We start from the raw sequence: 24,685 nt of genomic DNA, 5'->3' as shown, positions 1-24,685 counted from the left end.
GGGGCGAGGCGGGGAGTACAAAATTGTATTTTTCAAGGTAAAATGTTTTGTTGTTGTAATAATACAGTACCCTCAAAGCTGTCGCTTGGGTAACCTTGACAGTCATCACTTTTGACCCTGGAAGAAGAGGTACGCCGCAATCGAGGAATTACTCTATGTGGACACAAAGTGGAGGCTGTACCGTGTTAGACTCTAATTATATCCTGATTTCGCATTTACATGTCACAACAGTCAAGTGACAACATGTCAAGGAGCAACGCATGTCGGCAACCGCTGTTACGGTATCACAAATGATGACATGCATGAGTAATTGTCATGCGTTTGGGTGCCGGCACCTCACTGGATATCTGCACGTTCGGAGCCACGGTGTGCCTTTGACAGCCCGTGGGTCAAACTGGCAGCCTCCGTCACAATGCCGCTGGCGCAATCGTCTTTCAGCTCCGATTAAAATGTCAGTGATGTTGTAGTAAGCGGAAGCTTTAACCACGGAGGGCTCAGTGCACACAAACACATACTGGCAATGAGTTGAACGTCCCCTCGTTTTGTTTTTGTTTTTTCTCAACGCGGCCGATCATTTTATAAAAAGCACGAATAACTCACTGATCCTCACCCGCACGAAACCACGATTTCAACGATACGTTCATTTATAACGCCGCACTCTACTGTTTATCGCCCGTTGCTCCGAATGCCGTTTGGTATTGAGGGTATTTGACTGACCTGAAAGTTGCTAATCCTACTCAAAAGACACGCCGCTAATTCGGGGTAAGTAGGAGACATTGAATATCAAGAAGCGAGTGTGGTTTAAGACTCAGCTTTTCCTCCAACTGTCATGTGGATTCTGGCTTGAGGCTAAGCTTTGGTAAATAAAGGGTGAGCTAGCTGTCACCGGAGGTTCTCGCGCTGACGTCGGCGACCACTGCGGTGCTGTCCGTGTCATCTTGGCCCTTGAATACCTTCGTGAACATCGCCATCTGGAAGCCTCGGGAACAAGTGCCCGACATGCCATTCACCTCAAAAGCTGAATGAAAGGGCGCGTTCAAACGAGACTATGAATGTTGCCATCGAGCCCGCCTGAGGATTTTTCTCCTGAAATAAACAAAAAAACAGGCACAGTTCTAATCTACAGTGAGTCATGCTGGGTGGAAGTCCCAGCCAGCATTGCTGTTGGATTGTGAGTCAGTCAACTCAGCGACAATGAATTATCTTTGAAAAACGAGCCATCCTTCTGCTGAGCTTTTGCATATCTTTCATTTTCCCTTCGTGTCTACTTCTGACTGCCCATCTCATTGTTGAGGGCTGCGGGACGGAGCTGTGGATAGCACAGAAACTTTTGAATGCGCAAGCGATAGTAATCACACATCGCGGAAATTAACGTGACCTTGAAGCAAATTTTCTCCGCACGGTCTTCTGATATTTGAGTCGTGCTCTTTTACATTCCGATCTCAATTGCTTTTCGCGAGTGCACACTTTTGAGGCACCTTAAAACCGAAATGGAACGTGTCGAACAATTAAACGACAGAAAAATCAAGAGTCAAATGCTGTTTTTTTGTTTTTTTTCGACGTTTGCAGGGGATTGCCAAATGCTTAAAATATGCTCCCTCTTTGTAGCGGTTGATGTATTTTTCTGCAAGTACATCACGAGGCGAATGATGGCGCTCATTAATTAAAGAAAGTAATGATATCTCCGCAGTGCTCTCCGAGGGACGGGCGAAAATGAATTTGTCGAGTCCATTGTTAAATGAATGTACTGTGAGCCGGGTGCGAGTGAGGATTTAGTGCACCTTAAGGGAGTCCCTCCTTCCAGACCGAAAATATGCTTCTGAGAGCTCATCTCATATTAATCCCTCACGGAAAGTGTAGCTGTGGCTCCACGCTGCCCGCCGGCTAACTTTGAGCTATTCATTACCTTTTCAGAATTACGAGCTCCTCGCTTTCATTCTTGCCGTGTCTGTTCCGGTGTTTCAGTGGGCTTGTGTTGCTCAGCCTTTTGTCCTTCTGCCGCGCCCAATCCCCCAACTATCGGCGGTGACCTTGCACTCGCCATGCATCCTCCTCTGGGACAATTAAACCTTAGTGAGAACAGACGGAAAAAGGGATATAAAGAAGCCAGGTTTTGTCTTTTTCTTTTTTGACTCACCTGCCGCCTTTGAATCCCTCTTGAAGTCTGAGTGGAGACTGTTTTATCTGCTTTATATCGCCTTCAGCCAAGGACACGCGTACCTCCACCTGGATTGTCCGACTATATAAAGTCCTGAAGTGTAAATTTTACTCATGTTGACATGTCATTTTCAACCCCGCCCCTGTCTCTCTTACCCCCCACCCCCAACACACACACACAATTTTTGACAGGTGCAAGTGCAACCTTCACGCCAACAGCTGCGTGTTTGACAAAGAGAAGCTGAGCTGCGAGTGTGAGCACAACACCACCGGGGCCGATTGTGGCCGCTGTAAGAGGAACTACCAAGGCAGAGCGTGGAGTGCCGGCTCCTACTTGCCCATCCCGAAAGGCACTGCGAATATATGTGAGTACGCCCACACACTCGCACGGCTGATTCGTAATAGTGACGGGGTCACGTGACCGGTGTTTGACGGACAAAAGACGGAAGGAAAGTGAAGACTTTGGGGTGTAGACGGCTGGCAAGAATTGATACCCAATTAGCAGCATTCCGCAATGTCATCTTTTGACATCTGACGCTAACAGTTTGAAAAGTGAAAGAATGACTTATCTGAGAGTGTTTCAAGGTAACACGAGGCAATTAACACAGTTTCAAAGGAAAATGTAAATTCAGGCTTTTTTTTTTTGTTTTATTTTGAAAGAAATGTGTCAAAATTGACTGCGGTCTACCGTTGCATGCACACTTTTTGGGGGGGAGAATGGACGACACCTATTGCCAAAATTAATCACAAAAATTAAACAACATCGCCCTAGAATTTTGGAAACACAAACAATAATGTCAGCAAATTGTGTAACTTGAAATATCGTCCTAAAAACATTTTAACTCGAGCACCTATCTGTGCATAGGATGAAAGGTCCAGTTTTCTAAGAGATAGTCTGTGAGTGTTTTTAATTCAAAAAACATAATAATTATTTCAAACAATCTTTACTGGTGAACTTAATTTGACTTCCAATTAACATTTCAATCTAATTGTTCAATGTTTCAGAACATTTTGCACGAAAAGCAATTCACAACAGAAACTTCCAACTTTTCCACTTCTATGCCTATTCTGTGACTCTTCCGGTCTCTGTATCGCTGTTGTAACCTACAGGTGACATTCTCTGCGACATTCAGAGGCAACTTCTCTCTGAGAAGCCTCGTCATGGCGAGGTACTTTGATCAATTCTTAGGTGTCATCTTGGTTTTGGGATGTCAAAATGAGAAGCGCATGATGAAGAGGACTGGATGATGACAACCAATCATAATTGAACTAGGAACTGTACTGGCCCATTCGTGGATCAAACAGTTTTTGGGGGTTTTTCGGGTAAAATGTTGCCATTCAGCTCCTTGGTAGAGAACAGAAAGTTGTGCCAAAAGCACTGAAACATTGAACAGTCGAGTGTTCAAAAGCTTCAGGAAGGTCAAATTTGGTTCACCTGTCGAAGAAATTGTGCATTAAGATTTTGAAAGAAATTGAACCCGGAAGCCCCACATCCCAAACTTTTTGTGATTAGCGCATGTTCTTTTTGCCCACGCGATGTAGTTCGGCGGCACTTAAATGAGATGCAAATGACTTGAATGTTATTCATTTTTCTTATCAGCCACTCTGACCCACGGACTAAATGCTACTTAATTCATTAATCAACTGCGGGAGGTCGTACAGTATCGTACGTAAACATCACCCATTGCCTTTCAGACATCCAGATAAACTATAAGCTGCATTTATATGCTTGAGCGCGCCGGTATCCGTTTGAAGCTCAAGTTTTATCCGGCTCTTTCGCCTTATTGCATCTGCTGTGATTTCTGCATTCATCACCGGTGCTCGAAGGCTCTTGGCCGCCGACCTAATGACTTATTCTCCCTCCCAAGGGATCCCTGTTATGAGACTTGGGAAGGGTGAGTGAAATAGCCCTTCCTAGACCCCAGACTGACAGCACATTATTAAAAAAAAAAAAAAAAAAAGTGTCACACATCCTTTGGTTCACCTAGGCACACAAAGACACATATTCATAATAGAGACACATTATGTATTCCCTGCAGGTGACTAAGCACATCTTTATCCTTGATTTCAGGCAAAATCTGCATACAGTGTGTATAAAAAAAAAGCCTACACACTCTCGTTCGAATATAGATTAAAAAAATATGAGACCATGAAAAATCTTTTCAAAATTTAATGTGACCTCATCCTGTTCAACTGCATTGATTTTGGGGGATCACTTTCAATCCAAAGCCTGAAGGTTTTTGACATATCTTGCCACCATTCCGTGTGGACCAAAAAAAACGCGAAGAAGAGAGGAGATTGTTGTCAGAATAACAGCCACATTTCTGCACTCCGTTCATCATGCTCTACCAGATGCTGCAGCTTTATTTTAAGTCCTATAAAGAGCTGCTGATCCTGGAAATGTCACCAAACGCGCTCACCTATTATCATGGGTGCTAACACATACGGTACAGTGTCATGCCTCGCACTCATTAAAACAACCGAACAAACGCACCACACAGACACACACACACACACATACTGAATATTTTGCTGAATCTCTTCTGCACAGCACGAGTCTGTTTCTGTGCCTATTTCACTCAAAGGAGCAAATCCCCACTGGATCTTCTAATGTTGACGTAAAATAAATCTCATTCTTCGGGAACACAAAACAACCATTATGCAAATTGTCCTCCAATATCACTTCTCCACGACAATACCGCGAATTACATTCACATTTGACTCGAACATCTTAAAAGTCTCTCATAATGTGATTCTACTCACTCCTTCCTTGTTTTTGTCGAACTAATGCGGTCGTGCAATACAATCACGTATTCACCAATTGCACAAAGTTGAATGTTCATCACCTCACTGTACAATTCATTAACTGCACTATAAAAGATCTCGTTTTATTGCCATGCAGCTGTGATGGCATTCTTTCTTTTTTCAAATACTTTTTTTTTTTTTTTTAATCTTCAGATCCCATCTCCCTACTTTTTCTCCACCTGACATGCACGTCATTCCATCATAGAAATCTTGAACGACGCCTCGGACGCCCGGAATATAAGATGAAGCTTCAATTCCGAGCGACGCCTTTCGATCAAATGAGCGAGACGGCCACCTCAGTGAGCCAATGTGTCATTTTTGCTCTTTCTTGTTGCACGCTTGTTGCCGATCTCTCCGTTGCTAGCCTGTTAGCTGTTATTACATATCGAAAAACAAACTGTCAGTAACACTCGGCAAAGTACAGACCACCGCTATAGATGGACTCCTGTGTTCGGTGATGAATGGTTTACTATAAAACATTTAAAAAAAAGAAGAACACATTACATTTTTTTTAAAAATCAAAGGGGGTGGGGGCTGGGCACTTGTAAATATTTGATTCACAATTCCGATCACAATTTATTTCCAGTTTGGAACATGCGGACATGAAGGATGGAATTGTTTAGTGTGCGCGACAAAGCTGTGTTCCCCGTAGCTTTATCAGAGAACATGTTTATTATGGGCTTGATATAATTTATTATTAAGGTCACCGCGGTGATCTCAGATGGATGACTGCAGAAATGTGCAGAGCCTGTGAGGCATTAATTTCTCTCATCTCTGGGAAGGGAGATTTATATGAAAATGACTTGACGTTACCGTTCATGACTCAGCCTGCCAAACCCTGAATGTGTGTGTGCGTCTGTGTACGTGTGTTTTTGTGGATGGGGCGGCGAAAGGGCGTGGGGGTGGGGGAGCATGGGCTACTGACCCCACATGGTTATAGATCATTTTCAATGAATCGCACGCCCTTCACAGATCATGTTCAGCGACTTGCAACCGTGATCCCGACATCGCTCGTAAAAATCAATGAAGCGCACGGTCAACATGAGCTGCTAATGCTCTTCCGGTGTGATAGGATAAAATTAGATTGCCGCCGTGCCCTCATCATGATGGCGCTGGGCCACGTGGACAGGATAGGAAATGACAGTGATTGAAAAATAATGGAATGGCTGCGACAGTGGATCTTGGAAGTCTGTTCGAAGCCCACAGGTTGTTCATAAAGGGGTGAATAATTGTGCTGACAGCCCATCGGGGCCCCGAATCGTATTAAACAGGAAGGAAGCGCGTCAAGTATGTTTTGTTAATGAGTCACCAGTTTTTAACATTTATTTTGAAAATATTTATTTTATTTAGAAAAGCCCGGTTTCTCATGACATTCCCAATGGCAAGACTGTTAAAGTTGTGCTTTTGCATGTATGTACTATATTCTATAAAATGTGTGCATCTGGCTACTCTAATGGAGATTGAATATCGGTTTGGATATTTGTAGAGCGGACGTTGCGGTGCACGGTGATTTGCTGAAGATGTGATGTTTTCCTTGAAGACGAGGTGTTTATTGAAGTGCACAACGCACTCTGCGATTAATTGGTTCATTGTGCCTTCATCGCAGCATTCTAATCGACAGCTCCATCCACCCTGCGGCACTCTCATATTTCCTCGCTGAAGGCAAAGAGCAGTCGTATCACGTTGGCAGACGATATTTTATTCTCTATAAACCCCCTGATGACTTTTTTTCTACTTTTCCCACTCAGGCTGTGAAACTTTTGCACTTTGTGACGCTCACTAACAAGAGCCAGTCTCCGGTGTTGGATTCACAGGACTGAATATCCACCTTGGAGTGTGTGTAGACTGAGTCTGTCAGTTTGTCCACATGGCCATATTTAGCAGCACAGACATATTTGTTTTGTAGAACAGAACAACCTCTTCTGTATAAAGTCACACAGGTGACCTTATTTTCATTACATTCTTTCACATCTATGATCAGTTGTTTTTGTTTTGTTTTTTCTCCCATTCATCTTCTAGAATTTTTTTTTGTTTTGTTTTTAACCAATGTGTCTTTTCAAGACTTTGTGGCATGACTGGAATTTTTTCATGTCCAATTCGTGGGCAAACTTCTGGAGTGGTGCAGTGATGGATGAGCGACTTCCGTCATTAATCAGGGAGTGCTGGGTGTGAGTCTAAATTAGTGTTTCGCTCACAGAACTATATACGGTGCAGTTTTGCCCGTCCCCCGTACCCCCTTTGTGAACATTGAGAATAAAGACAAAATACATTGAGTTATAAGATTTGAGAATTAATGGTGAAGAATTACACATTTCATGACCTTAAAAAACATAAATATGAAACAACAAATGGTGATTATTTTAAATGTCCAAAGTAAGGAAAGTATGAAATCTGATCCTTTAGAAACACGGTCAGGATACGTTTTCATCTATTGGATCTAATGGCTAGTGAATCATTCTGTCGGTTGCTTTGTTTCTCCAAAGTCTATCTGAGTCGACATTTGGTCACCCTAATTTGCCATCTCTCACGTTTTCCTTTTTCCCTTTACGCCGCTCGAGCAGCGTTTATTTTGACACTCGGCGCTACTACTGCTAAAACTGCACCCTTAAGCACAATAAAGGTGATTATGATTCAACTCGTCCTCACCGTTGTCCTTCCTGTCTCCTCGATCGCATCTGTGCCCCCCCCCGCCCCCCCCCCCGTAGGTCCGGCATCAATTATGCTCCGTCCCCGTGTGTCGGCATGGCGTCCTGCAGTTCACAGTTTACAGGGAACACACACACACACACACACACACATGCACACACACACACACACACAGAGCTGATAATTTACAGGACGTAGCAAAGATCAGAGACAGTGATTGAATGACAGCGGTTTGAGCCTCCCACTTCCACACAAGTGGAAATCTGGTCAATTGCTGCGTTGTAAATATCACTTCAAACGCTGATCTGATTGAAACGGGAAGAATGAGACATCTCAATTCCACAGAAGCATAACCAGTCGACACCCTGAGGTGAGAGGGAACTTGTCACCATGGGAATGAGACACGCTCCGTTCTATGCTCGGTGGCCGTCTGGCACGGGGAAGGGACGGACAGGATGAGACGCGTCCTGGCTTCCCAGGCAGACTTTTCGCTCTGCGCCGACATTGGATGCGTTTTGTCGCTGAAGGTGTGCATGAGAATTCCGTCTCGCCTACCTTTGACAAAGAATCGTTTTGACAAAGCAGGGCGGCTCAGAAAAATCTTCAAATGTCTTTTTAACTTGAAAAGATAAAGACACGCATTGTTTCTGGCCCTAATGTGTCCGCTGGAATTAGTTTTTCAATGCTGCTCATCCAACATCGGGCTGTTGCATGATGGTGGTGAGAGCTGCAACCGATCAAGGGGATTCAAGGATAATTGAATTCAAAGAATAAGAGTGGATTGTCAATGAATGAAATGAAAGGTTGCCGTCCGTCCTTTTTTTTTTCCTCTGTCTGAATTTATGCCCTTGTTTTTCTCTTCCTCTCTTGCAGGTATTCCTAATAACATTGGTCCTGTTAGTAAGTAATCCGTCACAAAGGAACTGTCACAGTGCTGGATGCTTCGCTTTGCCTATCGTGCCACCCTTCACCACACGTCTCTCAAATTGGTGCCAAGTGTTCATTTCTGATAAGCTGCGGTTTAGGGTTAGACATGCGTCGTTAATATTTCCAGACCGTATTCAGCCTGTTGATGCATCGGGGTGACATCCGTACGTGCGCCTCTATTGGGTCGTGTGCACGGACAAACCTTACAACTGTCGTAGAGTTGAGATGAGCGCATAAAGTGCGTTGCTCGAGTACAAACTACAAGATCCCCCTTGCCAATGATGTAGTTGGCCACGTATGTGACGTGTGCAATTGGAGTCTAACACGAGAAATGTTTATGATGTGTTCATTGATTTATTCCTCCTTACGTGATCGACGAGCCAAAATGAAGGTGTGCAGGTCCCAGCCTCAGTATTTCCGTAGGACTCGCAAATCAATGCACAAAGGTTTGTTCGAGTCAGGGTCTGTGCTTTCTCGAAATGAGTCTTGCTTCCCATTTGTTTATGATAGCTCTCGTCTCGTCTATGAGTCGTCTCGCTCAACACGTTTCCTTACCTCTTCCTTTACATTTTAAAAAAACAGCATCCCAACTTTATTTCAGGGCAGAGACTTTTCCGAAAGTATGAGGTTGCTTAAGGTTATTTTAATATGAGCTGCGCCGGTATGATCACCATCAAGCCGTGCCCTCAGAAGAAGAAGGCGAGAAATAAGGCGCGCGCTCTCACGTTGCCGCCGTCTGCAAGGCTGTGCGATGCAGCAACGGGAGGACTGCGTTGAACACAAAGTCAAAGTGCACCCACAGCCACTCTCCGTCTTTTATTGCAAATCGGAGAGAATATTACCGAAGCCCGGATCGGCAGACTGTTGACGAAAACATGTCGGATTCAAATTGTCCATCCGCTGGGAGACGAAATGCAAGGTTCACGTATGCTGGCCCCTGCAATTATCCATTCGCTAAAGTGTTTGGATACAATTTCATCAAATAGACTGTATGCCAATATTATCTTGGCACAAAATGTCAGAAATGTCAGACACGTGCAGTCAACACAGCCAATAATTGTACTCTTCTTATTAATGTGATACGGACAAAATAGATTCAAACACAAGTAAATGCGCTGGCCACGAGACCTTTGACAAAGTGAATCATTTAACGAGATGATCCATAAAAGCGAAAAATGTAAAATCTTCAATTATTTTAAAATAAAAAACATTGTTGAAATCAATACAAATAAACACGTCGAGTATGATGGGAAGCATTATTGTCATCGCTAAAATTATTAACCCTTTTATTTTATTTTTTGGGGGGACGGAAAAAATAGGTAAAGCTTGTCTGAGCGAATTTTTATTGAAGGACATGTCGCGTGTTTTACGCGCCAGCTTCGGGCAATCTTCCTGCGGCGTGTTGTGTGAGCCGTAGTGTGCAAACAGATTGTCCTCAGGTGGTTTTTAATCAGGCTTAAGAGAAAAGTGGACAGCACGGTCGTCAGAAATGGACACGTGGCAAAAGACCAATTTTCCGCCGCTTGCCTTCTTTATCACCTTCACTTGCCATTTTGCTCCCCCCCCCCCCCCTGTGCCTTGCACGCATATGCATAAATATCTCCGTGCACGTTATGTATATGTATGTGTGTGTGTGTGTGTGTGTGTGTGTGTGTGTGTGTGTGTGTGTGTGTGTGTGTGTGTGTGTGTCTCTGCCATGCGTCCAAATGCCTCACCGTGCATGACACCCGTCCTCAAAAGCTGAACATGGAGTGTGCATGCTAGACTCTCGCACTGCAGCCTTTCACAGCAGTGGCGCAAAACTGCTCAGACTATCTGCTTGGAAGAGGATGAGGCTGCGCAAACAACACAAGTTTGAACACTAAATGACTAAAGAGGATGAGAGACGTTCAGCCGTCTGACGACGTTAAATAGATGAGAACGTCGTGTGGAACGAAGGGAAGTCTGGCATTAGTTTTTGCACTTTAATTTATCACGATTGATTATTTTGCTGTCCTCTGACATATGACAGGGCAATCAAATCTGACTTAATGGCAATATATTAAAGCAAGATGAATATTTCAAAGACAAGAAACCGGGCCATTTTAATAGCATTTTGTTATTCTGGGCGCGGCATTGATTGAAACTGTTTCAGCGCCTTCCTTAGCACAACAATCGTCTGTGAAAATAAAGGAACTAAGCAATGGATTTTGATCGCAAAACCTTTCAAATGAATTAATTAGACGCAAGACTTTGAAATGTGATTTTGGGAGGGTTTTTTTTTTTTTGTAATTCAACATTAAAAAATAAATAAAAATAAAAAAAAGAAAGAATACATGATTGGGTTGAGTGCACCAGAGGTGAAGTCACAATCAATGTCTGATTCCAAATGCAAGATCAATCGTAAATCACTTTTTGGAGGGTGATGGGGGTGCAAAAAATAAATAAAAATCAGATGGGATGAAAGTCTTTTGTCTCTCTTAAATCAATAAATGCAAACGTTAGGGAATTAAAAGTGATGGTCACGGTTTTCCGAGCTGATGTATTATTCAGTCGGGGGGGGGGGGGGGGGGGAAGCAAGTTGAAATGCAACAGCTTGAAAAGTGTTCTTTTGCCAAAGATGCGAGGTCACATTCCCTGTTGACACCTTTTTCATATTTGACGGCGTTGCGTTAATCGCAGGAAGGTGCCCCATTTATACGGTCGAAGGACAAAGAATGACGAAGGAAAAAAAAAGATGGAGGGGCCCGAGGAGGGAATGTACCCGTGTTGCTTGAGCCCTCTCCATTTCCAGGCACGTGAGAGTATTTCCCCGACACGGAAATACCGACGTGGATGTACGCTGAGGTGATGCTTCCCACAGCAGTCCGTCATTCCAAATCCCAACACCTGCCATTATTTATTCATTGTTATACCTCCACCAGAAATACACTGTAATTAGATATTGATCACATAGTCAATGTGATGAATTAAACAAAATGCCCCCAAACGTCTTGAGTTGCCATTCAGAATTAAGTCACTCGCATAAGCCATGACTCAAATGTGAGTTGTTTTTTTTTTGTTTTTGTTTTTTATTTTGTTTTGTTTTGTTTGTTTTTGGAGAGGGTGTCATGTGATCTCAGTTTGTCAATCACCATCACCATCATCATAAACACACACAGCACAATCCCCCGTGCAAGTCACGCTAGTTACATCCAACGTCTCCCCGGTGTCCTCGAATGGGATGCTTGGCGTTGCTCGTCCATGTCAAACTGTGCCACATCGCTGTTCCCCCAATTGGACTGGTTTTGACTCATGCCAGACCTGTGCGTGTCTCCAGTTGTGTGTGTTCACCGCCACATAGTTCCCCCCGTAGACCGACTGTTAAGTGCATCACCCGAGTGCACATGAATAACTGATGGTTTCTCTCAATTGCACGCAGTTCGGCCGAATGTCTCGTCCCTAGGTGTCGCTAACCGAAAAGAAGGTAGGCCTCTCAGATTATGCAATGATGTGTTTGCTTTCACACAGAGATTTATGTACTGTCAGCGTAGCTGTGTAGAAGTAACAAATAAGCCTTTTTTTTTCCCAAGCTAGGTGCACTTGAATGTAGCAGATGAGCCCCATTTAAAGCGGATGCTCACGATGTTGACTTCTCACTGAAGACTTGTCTTTTCATGAGAAGCTCAACTGTTCTAATAGGATTTTGTCCGCTACTCTTGGATACACATTGCTCGCCTTCCACTGCTTTTATTCCTAGCTTCCTTGAATTTTTTTTTTCTACCATCGGAGCGCAAAGTGAAGAAAAGCGGAAGTGGGTCCTCAGTGGTTTTGCACATATTGATGTTCGGCTCAACTCGGCGTTCATCCGTCATGCAGATATGATGTGCAGCCATCTCACTAACAGCTAGCGCACAACACGGCAGAGCGTGTGTGTCGAGGGCTTACGCCACGCAGCGCGATGTGGTAGATGCATATTTCCTTTAGCCACTCTTTGTTCTGTGACGGAAACACATTTGGGAGATTGATGCCTTCACTGTGAGTCCGTTTCCCAAGTCACGCTCCTGCACATACATTTAGAGTGGAACGTTCTCGGCTGGCCTCGTGTGAGGTGGATGAGCAGTTTGTCAGAGGCTAGTTTTGTGTCTGGGGGGGAAGCACGCAGGCGCGCACGCAGGCCTTAATCATACAAAACACTTGTTTATTAAATGAAGCAGAAAATACAAATACTCGAATGCTTTGGCGTTTCTGGCGTTTGTATCAGATGCCGCTACATGCAGCCAACCTCACTTGGCAACGCCACATCTCCTTTTTCCAGAGCCATCGTTCATCTTTTGCGACCTGCTTTGATTTTCATGATCAAGCTCGATGCTCCATGTTCTTAATTATCTGACATTACATGTTTACGTTGGATTGCATTGTCATGTTGTTTTCTTTATGCTTGTTTCTTTTTTTTCTTTTTTTTTTTTTTTTGTTTCTAGTAGCTCCACAAGTTGCATTGTCCACTGCCCCTTCAGTCCACGTTGCAAACCGCAAACGAGGTAGGAATGCAACCCCCCCCCCCCCCCCCCCCCTGACCCCGATGAAAACTCAGATTTCTTATGAATGAACTACCGCCTTTTGTCGGACCCTGAACTACTAACCCAATTTTAGACTGATCCTCACCCAAAGTGTAAATAAAGAGGGTGAAACTACAACTACACTAAGAGCATTTCTTTACAACCTTAACCCATTTCTATAAAAATGCAGCTTCTTTGTCTTGTGGTAAAAAAAAGTGAGGAGTACTACTTCAGTCTTATGCTTGTCCATTGTTGTGCAATAGACAACACGGGTGCTCCTTCATGGTCAAGCCTTGTCAGGTTGTTAGTAAGTGGACAGGGCAAATTGACCTCAATACTCATCCTTAATAACCACAATCCCTTGGACAAAAAGCCCCAATCTCGCTCTTCCCTCTCTGGGTATTCCTTCCAAGCGGTTGGCGGCGGTGAGGCTTAAGAGTGCACATCTGTCTCAACTGTGACACATGGTGTCAGTGGTCATTCAGCCTGCCAGTCTTATTGCTATGAGCGGAGTTGAAGTGAGGCTCCGAACCTGCCCATCCTGCAGCCTTCAGGGCAGGGATGACAGTGAGCAGAAATGACTGCAGCATGAGCTTTCACAGACATTGCGCCGCATCGAAGCCAATGAAATCTAGCAGCAGATAATCTGACTTGCCCATTGGCTTCAAGCTGTTAATGACCACGGCAATTTGGCTGTTAATTTTTCATTTTCGACTTGAGTTGCAGCTTTGTGTCAGCTAAGTTAATAAGCATTGGTAAACACTATCCTGTTTCCGAAAAGGACATTAAAAAATTCAGAGCCCGGGAAGAAGTGAGGCAGAATCATCTTAGCCTCATTTCCACCAAACAGTACAGTCAGGGCTTGAAATCCCGCCATGGAGTATGTAGGCAGGACAGCGATAGCAGTGGCAACTAGAGAGTGACATCACCGCAGCAACAGGGCATGTAGTTCACAAAAAGTTCAACGGTGACAATTCTCTGACAACCAATCAATGGGCAGCAATATCTTCAGCTCTAATCTTCATGAGCAAACCGTGGCTCACAACTGCGAAAGCAACCACGACAGAGCTGCCATTCCGGCCGCTTTTACAATGCAAATGCCGAAAGCTGTGGACCAATCTGAACGTTGGCAGAGTCATGATGGAATGAAATCACGAAACCAAAGTTGAACTATCAATTTGTCTGTAAAAGGAAGGGCAACTAACACATGATCCGTTATTTCGTTGGTGACTGAGTTGACATCGTAGTGTCAGGCTGTGAAAGAAACACCTTTCAACCATTAGATCAATTTTAGGCTTCTTGAATTTGTCGGGGAAACGTTCATTCCAGATTACTGGCAAAAACGGTTTCATCTCATCCTCTTTCCTGTCACTTCAAATCAGAGCAATCGCGAAATTGTATCTGGACAGGCAATGTCGAAAGTCTACAGTTTGGTTCATCGGGTTAAAATTCTCTCCTGGCTTGACCTGCCCTACGCTGTGCGGTGCTTTTAATGTGAGCGTATTTCCGTACTTTCCCGCGGCTGGTCCTGTCTTGTGATGTGTTGTGATTATACTAACGCTGTGCTTCTGCAATGGCGATTCTAAAACAGTGGCTGTGCTCGTGGCAAACTACTCATGAACCCACCACGCCCCTCCCATGATCTCCCAAACATCTCGTCCCATTGTTAACCCGGCATGCTGCGGCACCAAATTCGTGCTAACTCGACCGCCGTAGCGCTGAAAGCAGCGGACCAAATTCGACCACATTTCTGTCTGCCTTCTCTGCACACATCCGCCCTCTTTGCAAGACTGCGAATGCTTCGGCCACTCCAACCGTTGCAGCTACATCGAGCTGCTAAACACGGTTATTTGCGTGAGCTGTAAGCACAACACTAGGGGGCAGCACTGCCAGCTATGCAAGCTGGGCTTCTATCGCAATGCTTCGGCAGAACTGGATGATGAAAATGTTTGCATAGGTTAGTCCCTCGCTTCCCCTTTTCTCCTTCAAACTGTCCTCACTCTGACTGGTCCACCTTCCTCCTCCTTTTATTAACCGTCCTTCTGTTCACATTGTCCTGTTTTGCCTTCTCCAGTCCACTTCGTTCATTAATATCCATCCTCAATTTACGTGTCTAGTATAATGGCGGTTGGAAGGAAATTGATGGTATTGCGCAAATTTGGCCCTCTAAAATTCACAAGATTGCTCCGGTACACACATGTACTGTACATGAAAATCGGTGGCTTTCTTAGTCTGAGCTGGCAATAGAGGTTTAAAACTCTAGCACAAAGTGATAAAACTTGGGGGGGGGGGGGGGGAAAACACGGAACGTGAAGCGATGATCACTTGACACTGATTGCTGAAGACCTATTTAGTTGGTAATGCAGCATCAGGTCTCTGAAGTCATGAATTGACTCGGCAATTTTTGCATATTCCTTTGTGCAAAAGCACCTTAAACCTGGTAGATTGTTCAGCATCTTGCATGTAGAGCTCCCTTCGGGTTACTCCACATCAATTGGAATCAGCTCTGTACCCCAGGCTGAGCTATTCCGAAACGTTAAACTTCTGGTGAAGCCGTTTTATTGCCGAACTGGATACATGCTTTGTGTTGAAAAGGCCTGAAAGGGGAAAGCAAAACCCCTCTCAACTTGAGCCGCCTTCATCTCGAGCGCACGCCTGAAGGTTTTGTGTAAAAAAAATAATAATCATCATAAAAATTGACAGATTTTCCAAAATCGCTTTTAATTCCGGTCACCTTGAAGGAAGCCATACTTCCAGGCAAACACAAACACTCCAATTTTTTTTTTCTTGGTCTAAAAAAAAAAAAAAAAAATTGGGGAGGCATTAATGAAGGATGCATATTTTGCACGTGGCCTAAATATAGAGTGGAATCTGAAAACACTTGTTTGTTCTGCAAGATTACTCTTGATCTATTTTTTGGCGACGAGGTAAACAAGCCGAGTTTAAAATAGCTTCATCATTTGTGGACAAGGCAACTGCAATCAGCATATTTCTCGCACACAATTAGTCCCGAGAAGCTAAAGTCTCATTTTCTTTCGTTGTAATTGTCAGTTACGAGCCATTTTAATTCGGCCGTGACCTTTTCACGAGCACTCTAACTTGCCTCGGCTGTTTTTCTTTGTGTAAAAATATGGGAACATATTTTGCATCGTCCCCGATGGCAAAAGCTACATTTGCCAGTCTTTCAACGTCCGCAGTGCCAGGTGCATGTTTAAGTCCTGAGGGGAGCTCGGGAGTGGCGGCTGGTGGGGGGGGGGCAGGCTGACAGGTTACGACAGTTCCAAGGAAACAAAGAAGTCAGACATGCTATATGACATTATGTCAAATATATGAAAAGGCCTCAGGAGCAACAGCTGAAACCCATCACGAGGCATTAAAGGCCACCGACAATTTACGTTGTGCCGAATTGGCAGCCACCCCAGTTCCGCGTGCTGACCTCCATGCCTTGATTTGTCACTTAAAGTCACCTCTTTCCTGTTGCCTGGCATGTACGTTGAAGTTGATGAGCGGCGGGGGTCGTCAAAAATACTGGCGTTGTCACTTGGAGAGCAAAGGGTTGCATCTGCAGCGCAACCCTGGAAGGTCAACGTGGTTTAGGGCCAAACACATCTAGTACGGGCTGTTCGGAAATTCAGTGTGAACCTGCGATTACATGAACAGACATGGTTTAACATATTGAAACGTGTACAAAACAAAATACATTAGCTCAGTAGCATTAAAACACGTGTGCACAGTGGCTTTCTTAATGCACCGTATTATTCTGGCTGGCGTATTGTACTCCGTTTCACTTATCCCGACAGGTGAGCTGGAACCCAGCCTAGCTGAGTTTGTGCAAGACGCGGGGGTCGCAGGGCCATGAAAAGTATTGATGTAACACTCTGGGCTTGAAAGAAATGATGACAACAATGACCATTTCAATGTGATGTCCTTCCACTCATTCCACTCCGCCATCTTGGTGACACTCCCATGTGTCCTGAAAACAGCCATTTGCACTCTCCCTTTTCCACTTCTGCACACCTTCTGCCTGTTTTGATCAATGTCATTTTACACCTCGCATGTGCACTGAAGCCCATTTGGTCCACCTGCAATTGCAGCTAATGATTGTGCGTCATACATTTGCTCACTGCGCGCTGTACAATAAAATGAAGGATTAGTTAGGCGGTGAAAATAGGAACACAATTTCAGAGGAAATTTAAAATGAAGAAAGTGATCACATTGAGGGGAAAAGTGAGAGCTTTAGGGGGAAAAGGCCATTTTTTAAGCGGAAATCAAATGAGAGCTCATCAGTTTTAATGGGTGTGCATGCATGACCTACTGTCCAATTTCACAAATAAAGTTATATATCTTATAATAAACAATACAAAATTACTTATCGATATTTGAACGACACTTAACTTCTTCCTAATATTTCAAATTTGATGGGCGACATAAAGATGTAGATTAGTATCGCAGTAACCGTTTCTTTCGGGAGATCTGGATCAGGCTGTAAATTTCCAAATTTGCTTCATCTTAATAAAGAGCCTGTTGTACTTTTTTTTGGGGGGGGGGGGCTTATCATATTCAATGTGATCTAACTTTGACGACCATTGAAATGATTTCTCATTGATTTAAAAAAAAGACTATTTAATTGAATTTGGTTTTAAAAAACGACCGGCAAAATGCTCGCACGCACAATCCACTTCACAATGTTTTCATTCTGTGTTACTATTGAAATGGCAGCAGTTTCATTGCGGGCGATGTAGCCACAAGTTTTCATCGGGCGAATGTTGTTGAACGGTAATTGAACTCAAGGACCATTGGGCCACGCTGTGAACATTGGCGAGGGGTGCTGGGATGTCAAAGCACGTGCACCTTGTCTCCAGCTTGTGTGTATGTGTGTGTGTGTGTTTTTGTTTTTCCAGAGTGTAATTGTAATCCCTTTGGCTCAGTCAGTGATCGCTGTAATGGCACAGGATATTGTATATGTAAGGAGGGCACTACAGGGCCTAAGTGTCGCGAGTGTCTGCCCGGCTATATGTGGGACGATGGCTGCAAATGTAAGTAGAACCTCAACGACCGCCAACTTTCAGGTCCACTCTTTTCCCCCCCCCCCTCCCTTAATCGGCTGTCTGGCTATCTCCCACCTTCCGTTATTGCCCTTTTGTCTGAATCTTTGGCTTTGTTGGAAAAATGTGCATCGATCGTAAAGCCAGCTGGACATACACTGTCTCGCTCAGCCCGGGGCGGGGGGGGCGGGGGGGGGGGGGGGGGGGAGCAGCGGCCCGCATGCTGCTCACTAACGCGGTTATTCAGCCATGCAACACGGCAGCGACATAAAAGCTGAGCCAATATTGACGGCTTGACAGACTGCCTGGAATCTGTTTGAGTATGCGTCGCCTTTTTTTGTCAGTCCACAACGCCAGGCAATGTCATCCAAAGCTAACAACTCTCGACGAGGATACAGGTTGGAGAAATTCCCCCTTTTTTTTTAATACAGTCGCTCATGCTCATAGCGAGAATGAAAATGAAGGCCGCCATGACTTTTTGCGCGCTTTCTTCAAGATCGTTTACACGTACATCTGTCGGTAAGACAAAAAAAAAGAGCTCGGTACCAGAAATACTTAAAAAAGTTGTCCGTTGTGACCTTTCCATCCTCCATCGTCCGATTCCGAAAGGAGATGCGCGCATGGTCAAATCTCCATTTGTATGCAGACTGAGGAATGCAATTAAATCTGAAATCTCTCACCAAACACATTTCCGTTCCAGACACGCCTACTTCATCAGTCCCCTCTCCAAATATTTTCTCTCATCAAAAGTAAATGCACCAGATCTGATCATGTGCCATACCTGTTTACATGCAGACTTGCGCTTCACGTGATGGTCATTTTTAGGAGATGAAGTCATAAATTGGGCCGAAAAGAGCAAAAAACAATCACGGTTAATTTGGCATTAATCACCACTGTTGGATTACCAGGTTGTAAACACGGCTGTTTCATTAAGACAAAAAAAATAATGCGTCTGTCATTTTGACCCCTGTAAACGTTGATTGCATTGCCTTGGATCTTTGACAAGATCGAATCGAATAACTCACGGCACGTATTTTATGCCCGTACTTTGCCAGCTCCTCGTGTCATTTCGAGTCAAACCTATTTGATGATAGAAGGTGAGTTGCTGAGAAAAATGTTCCAAAGAGATGGAGTTGTCTCTTGTCAGGTCAGCTTTTCTGATGTCGCACAGCGGGAATGGAAGCCGCCGTGAATATTCTCGGAAGGGGGGGGATACTTTTACGAGCAGCAGCGGAGACAAGGTAGAAGGTCGCGGTCTAATTAAAGGAGTCCCCCCCCTGCATCCTGATCGTATCGCTGCTATTTTCTAGGAAACACCCTCTTTTAATGAATACACCTCAGTGCCTTTGCCTCTTTTCTTTTATTTGGAGTGTGAGAGACCCAACATGAGAGAAAAAGAAAGGAAAAAATAAATGTATGCTTACTACCCCGAGAGGCAAAATGGAGCTGGAACTTTCAAAATAATAGCACTGGACATTTTATGAATTATTTTGAGTTTCTGGTAACTGTGAAGGTCGGTCCTATTTTCGCTACATGTGTGCCCTGAAGATATTTCTTCACATTTGTTATTGTAATTACTGAGCAAAAACCTTTGGATTCTGTTCCATTGTCAAGCTCCTTTTGAAAATGATATTAGAAATGAAAATAAAAGTTCACGCCCACCAGACCAAATAGCCAAATAGAAGTCAATCTTTCTTTGCACGCATCCCATCAAAGTCCATTTTGACTGGTCCTGGGACACGGCATGCACCCGTCTGAGAGCCCCGATATTTGTTGTTTGGATATTTATGTCCCATCGAGTTCATAGATTGCTGAGCATCTTGTTTTCCACTCACGGGAAAAAAGGAGGCAAACGTGTCAAAGTCTCTCCTGTGCTTATCATTGTTTATTTGTCTCTGTTGGTTTATTAGTTTGCGCAGCCTTGCTTTGTTTGCCTGCAGCTTGCTTGACAGCTCGCCTCCGGCGGGAATAGAGTGGCCTCGGTGTCCCGCCTCTAAATATGAGCCAATTTTCAACCTGATGTTCACTTTGTCTAAAGTCGCTGCTGTTTGGAGGCGGAGGGGGGAAGCCTCACAGGCTCAGGGGAAACTGTGGACTCTGCTTTGTTACACCGGAAATGTGGAAATAACCGTGCCGATTGACATGACGTCAAAAATAATTAGCGCACTAGTCAGCAAGCTGAATCTTTTGTTTGATCTCTTTTTAATGGTCTTCCAGTCATGAAGCGCTCTGACCAGTCAGCCAGTAAGTGGCAACAGGGAGCTTGAGGTTGAAGTACGGAAATCGCGATGAGGATTTATAGCTAAGAGGAGATGTAAGTTCATTATTTGGCAAGCGGGAGGTTACGCTCATTGTGCCTCTCCTCATTAGTTAAGCCTTAACCGCGTATTTCGAGGTGGATCAAGAATTTATAAACCCTTAAGGGCACCCTCATTTTGAAGTCGCATCCAAATGACAAATGCTGACATTTTGAAATGTTATTGTCATCTGTTGCCATTTAATTTGCACTTTATATTCATGTGGTTTTTGTGAAACAATCACTGGTCATTGTGAATGTTTACTTGAAGACATTTACTCATTTTACTCATCACTCAAAAGCTAGTCTAAGGTTACCGCTTACATCAGTAACCTTGCAATAGGTCGAACGTTTATGACTCTGGACGGTGACTCGATGAAGCCGAGTTAGAAAACTCAAATGTGCTTCTTTCGGAATTTCAGAGTTGAATGATTCAATTATATGAAATCAATGCACTTTGATGCTGGGGCCCGACTATAATCCGTTCTCTCTTCCTCACAGTGACTCTCAAGTTGCGTGTCATCAAATTACTCCAATGAACTCACTCTTGTCTTCTTTTTTTTGTATTTTATTTTTTTTACATTGCCTCCCCCACAGCTCGGGTATGTGACAACGAGCTCATGCGCTGCCAAAACGGCGGCGTGTGCATCAGCAACGTCCGCTGCAACTGCCCCTCGGCCTACACAGGCCTGCTGTGCGAGAAGCCGCTGTGCGAGTCGGAGCTGGGGGGTTGTCGAGGTGCCAGTTCGGGCCAACGCCCCCTGAGGCCCGCGTCCTCCTTCGTTCTACTGCTACTTCTGGGCTTGGCACTTCACTAAAGAGACCGACCTGGTGGGAGCAATTTAACCCCACAACCCCCACCCCTGCCACTCCCCTCCCCCCGCACACACAAACAGCCTTCACCTCACCGACCGACCCATCCCTCTTTCGAATAACCCACGACCATTCGAGCAGAACAATCGTGAGCTTTGTTGGACTGTACTACACCAGCTTCTTCTTTGAGCAGCCTCAGCGGACACTGATGTGAAAAGGAATGTGCCAGATCAGTGAGTGCAAAATATTTTTGTTCATACAATATCAAAGAATATATCCAAAAAAAAAATGTAAATGTATACTTGTAAAAATGCCAAAATAATCTTGAAATTGAACGTAAAAGGGTGCAATGAACAATGAGACCCCCGCTTCCCCACCCCCACCCCCGAACCCACCCCACCCAACCGCTCCGGCTCATCCTTCCTCTAAGCCATACAGGTGCTTAAGCTCCCCACCAGTCGGAGCGAATAACTGAAGAGGACTTCCTCTGTTATCGCCACGGCAACAACGGCGGCAACCAATTGACTGGCACGGGGCGACCGCGGCTGCCGAGACCCCTTTGGGACGTTCCTGTAAGCTTAAGGTTGGCCGGATCGTTGAGGAAGACAAAACAAAGAAATATTTCCCTCGGCTTCTTCAATATAATGTCCGTCGGGGAGGACAAACGCAGAAGGTGTTCTTCGCCGGTGCATTGTGGATGGAAAGAAATGTGCGCAGACTTTCCACCAGTTTCTCTGCCTTCAAGCTCGTGCTCCTCTTCCTTCCCCCCGCCGTGCTGCCACTGACCTGTGCTTTTGTGAATCTTACTCTGTCAAACCCTCGTCGGTTGAAGGATTCTTTTTCTTTTTCTTTCTTTTTCTTCTTCTTTTTTTTTTTTTGTCAAATGTTGGTGATGCACATGTGTAAGAATCCTCTCCGTTTCTCTCTCTCGGCTCTCCCATCATCTTTCCTCCTCCAATAAGCGCCACTAAAGCTGTCTGATTCTTTTCTATTAGACTCTCTGCTCTCTCGACCCGGTCAGGGGATAGTTTTCCACACGACAGGGGGATAGAAAATCATCGATGTATTTACAGGTTCACTTCTAAACTGAGAAAACGAAACAAGTAATGTAGTACTTTTGTATCTTCGCTGAACTGTGACAAAAAAAAAGGGAAATTTAATGTATCTATACGACACCCAAAATGCAGGCTTTTTTTTTTCCTTTTTCTACCCCATTCATTTTTATTTCATGCTTTTAGTTGTACGGGTCATTTTCCTTTTTGTTTGGCAATGTGCTGGCGTCAAAGAATATCAGTTTACATCCAGTATTAAAAATAGTGTATTTCAATCTCACCAAAGGACATTCTAAATGTCATGTTCTCGCGTTAACGCTTGAGGATTTAAGTGAATAAAAGCTTCAAAGTGAGTGGCGTCGCTGGTTTTCATGAGTCAGTCATGTTTTACATCGTCGTGAAACCGCTGCGACATTCGAGTGCCAAAGGAGAAGACTACATTCGCATTTTGCAGCCTCTGTCACTCAACCAATCGGTCAATGGAGAGTTCAACCACGGTTGCCTTTCTCTATTTTTGCCTTTTTGTACATTGTCGTCATCTGCAGATGGAAATGGAAATGATTTATCTGTTTAGATATGTTGAGAGCAAAAGTAAAAATTGTCCCAAAAAAATCAAATGCAGAATGTCACATGCAGACAAATGCTGCCTCGGCTCTCGGATGTGCCGACAAAATGTATTCAATCCGAGCCACAAGCTGACTGCTCCGTTCTAATGGTGGCGTTAAAAAAATAAAATAAAAATTCAATGAGTGCGTCAGCTTTGGCGATATTTCCATGCCGCTTAGCTGGAATTCATACTGGTACCGATTTGTTTCAGTGGTGTGCCTTGTCAGAGGCACAGAATTAAATATTTACAAGAATTGATGTGCCTGTGCTCAAACTTTATGTCGTGGCTCTTGTCATACACTTGACAGTTCATCGACATCCTGAAACACGGAAGCCTCACTCCGCACTTTCTCATTTTGCACCACTCAAAAAGTTCGACCGGAAGGGTGTACAACACTTGGGGATCGCAAATGATTATTTCACCATGATGTCACCTGCTCATCGGGGCGGCAAAAGCCAAAGCGTTCTCCGATGGCAGCGCCTGTTCTTACTTTTTCACGTCATCCGATCCATTGACGAAACAGGGTCAACGGTTCAAATGAATGATTTTCACCTTTCACGGCGGTGCGCAAGTGTTTTTCAAATGTGCGTGAACTGCCACTCGAAAAGAAGACGCCACGTGAGGGTAAACTGCTTGGAAAGGAAGACCTCAGACCAATGTCAGCCATTATTTATGGTTCGCCGGCTAAATTGATTTGAAAACAGACGCGGCGGAAATTTAGACATAGTTAACATGATCGTTGAGTGAATGGCTAATTAATTCAGGAGATATAAATAAATGAAATGCCTTAACCTTGGTCAAGGTAATTTGTGCATCAGTCTAGCCTACCAATGAGCGCTTCTATTGGTGACTGATGCCGTTTGACTTGCAATCTGTCGGCTGTGTAGACACTCTATTTACCTGTTAACAAGGATCGTTTCAGCTGGACTTTTCTGTTTGCATTGATTGGCACGGACCTTATCTTTTGATGGTGAAGTGTCTTCGCTCCAGACGTCCAAACTGAAAAACTATTTAGTGGGTGATAAATAAATCAGACGTGCCCTCGCATATGTCACTTGCGAGATTGTGACACATTCGCTTACGTCAAAGTCAAAAAGTCAAATAATTGAATATAAAAATGTTGGAGGCGACAGCCTGTGTTTGGGCAACACCAAGCTGAGTCCACACTGGCTGATTTCCACAAATGTTGTGTGTGTGCAGCTCGCAAACAGTTTGCGCCTGCCACAGCATCAACAGAACTCAGCATGACGAATAGACTGAACAATGTCTGGGTGGTATAAAGTGGCAAGGCCCAAATATCAAAAAGTATTTTGGACAATGAAAATGATTTTGATACATGTTGACCTTGGTCAGCTTCATTTGCGTCCATTCATCCACAAGGCCTTCAGCATTTCTTCGCTGCTGTGTTGAGATGAACTCTTCACTGTGTACAGTTGTCATGGTCAGCAACCAGCTGCTGATTTCATGATGTAAGTTAAAAATAAAAATAAAAACATCTCTGTCGGCGTCACTCCAGGTCGATTACTTTGACGGTAATATATTAGAGTAACAGATAATCATGCGCGTATCATATGCTCTGCAGCCAGTCACACGGCTGCTCGTTCTAGTCAGTGTTTCTCTAATAAGACCTGTGGCAGCTGTCTTGCTAGATATAGAAAGGATGTGTTATGCCTGCAGGGAAACACCTGATGTGTAAAGACCATTTCAGACATGTGAGAAAAGGCTACAGCGATTTTTTTTGAGACGATTGACTTGCAGGAAGGGTCAAATGAACTGGATCATCTTCAGATCGGATTTGATCGAAAACCTCCAACTTATAT

At 44.2% G+C, this 24,685-nt stretch overlaps 1 protein-coding gene across 6 annotated transcripts in view; it reads left to right on the top strand.

Annotated features, from left to right (window-relative positions):
- The window catches only part of ntng1a (netrin g1a), a 58,978-nt gene extending 36,367 nt beyond the window's left edge, over positions 1–22,611 (top strand). For 3 of the 6 annotated variants that reach the window (XM_086102073.1, XM_086102072.1, XM_086102071.1), the window contains exons 4-9: positions 2,350–2,522; positions 8,482–8,508; positions 11,936–11,980; positions 12,975–13,034; positions 17,954–18,088; positions 20,991–22,611. In XM_086102073.1, the coding sequence (XP_085958199.1) occupies positions 2,350–2,522; positions 8,482–8,508; positions 11,936–11,980; positions 12,975–13,034; positions 17,954–18,088; positions 20,991–21,211 (661 nt within the window). In that variant the 3' untranslated portion in view covers positions 21,212–22,611. Of the gene's footprint in view, positions 1–2,349; positions 2,523–8,481; positions 8,509–11,935; positions 11,981–12,974; positions 13,035–14,841; positions 15,010–17,953; positions 18,089–20,990 lie in introns of all 6 variants that reach the window. The other 3 variants (XR_015099014.1, XM_086102076.1, XM_086102074.1) reach the window with 3 other exon arrangements.
- The last annotated feature ends 2,074 nt before the right edge of the window (positions 22,612–24,685 follow it).

Source organism: Hippocampus guttulatus, chromosome 21 (assembly GCF_054856545.1).
Source record: "Hippocampus guttulatus isolate MCC_2025c chromosome 21, RoL_Hgut_1.0, whole genome shotgun sequence".
NCBI classification, from domain to species: Eukaryota; Metazoa; Chordata; class Actinopteri; order Syngnathiformes; family Syngnathidae; genus Hippocampus; species Hippocampus guttulatus.
Note: the sequence above shows the minus strand (reverse complement) of the source record. Positions and strands in the feature narration are given on the sequence as shown.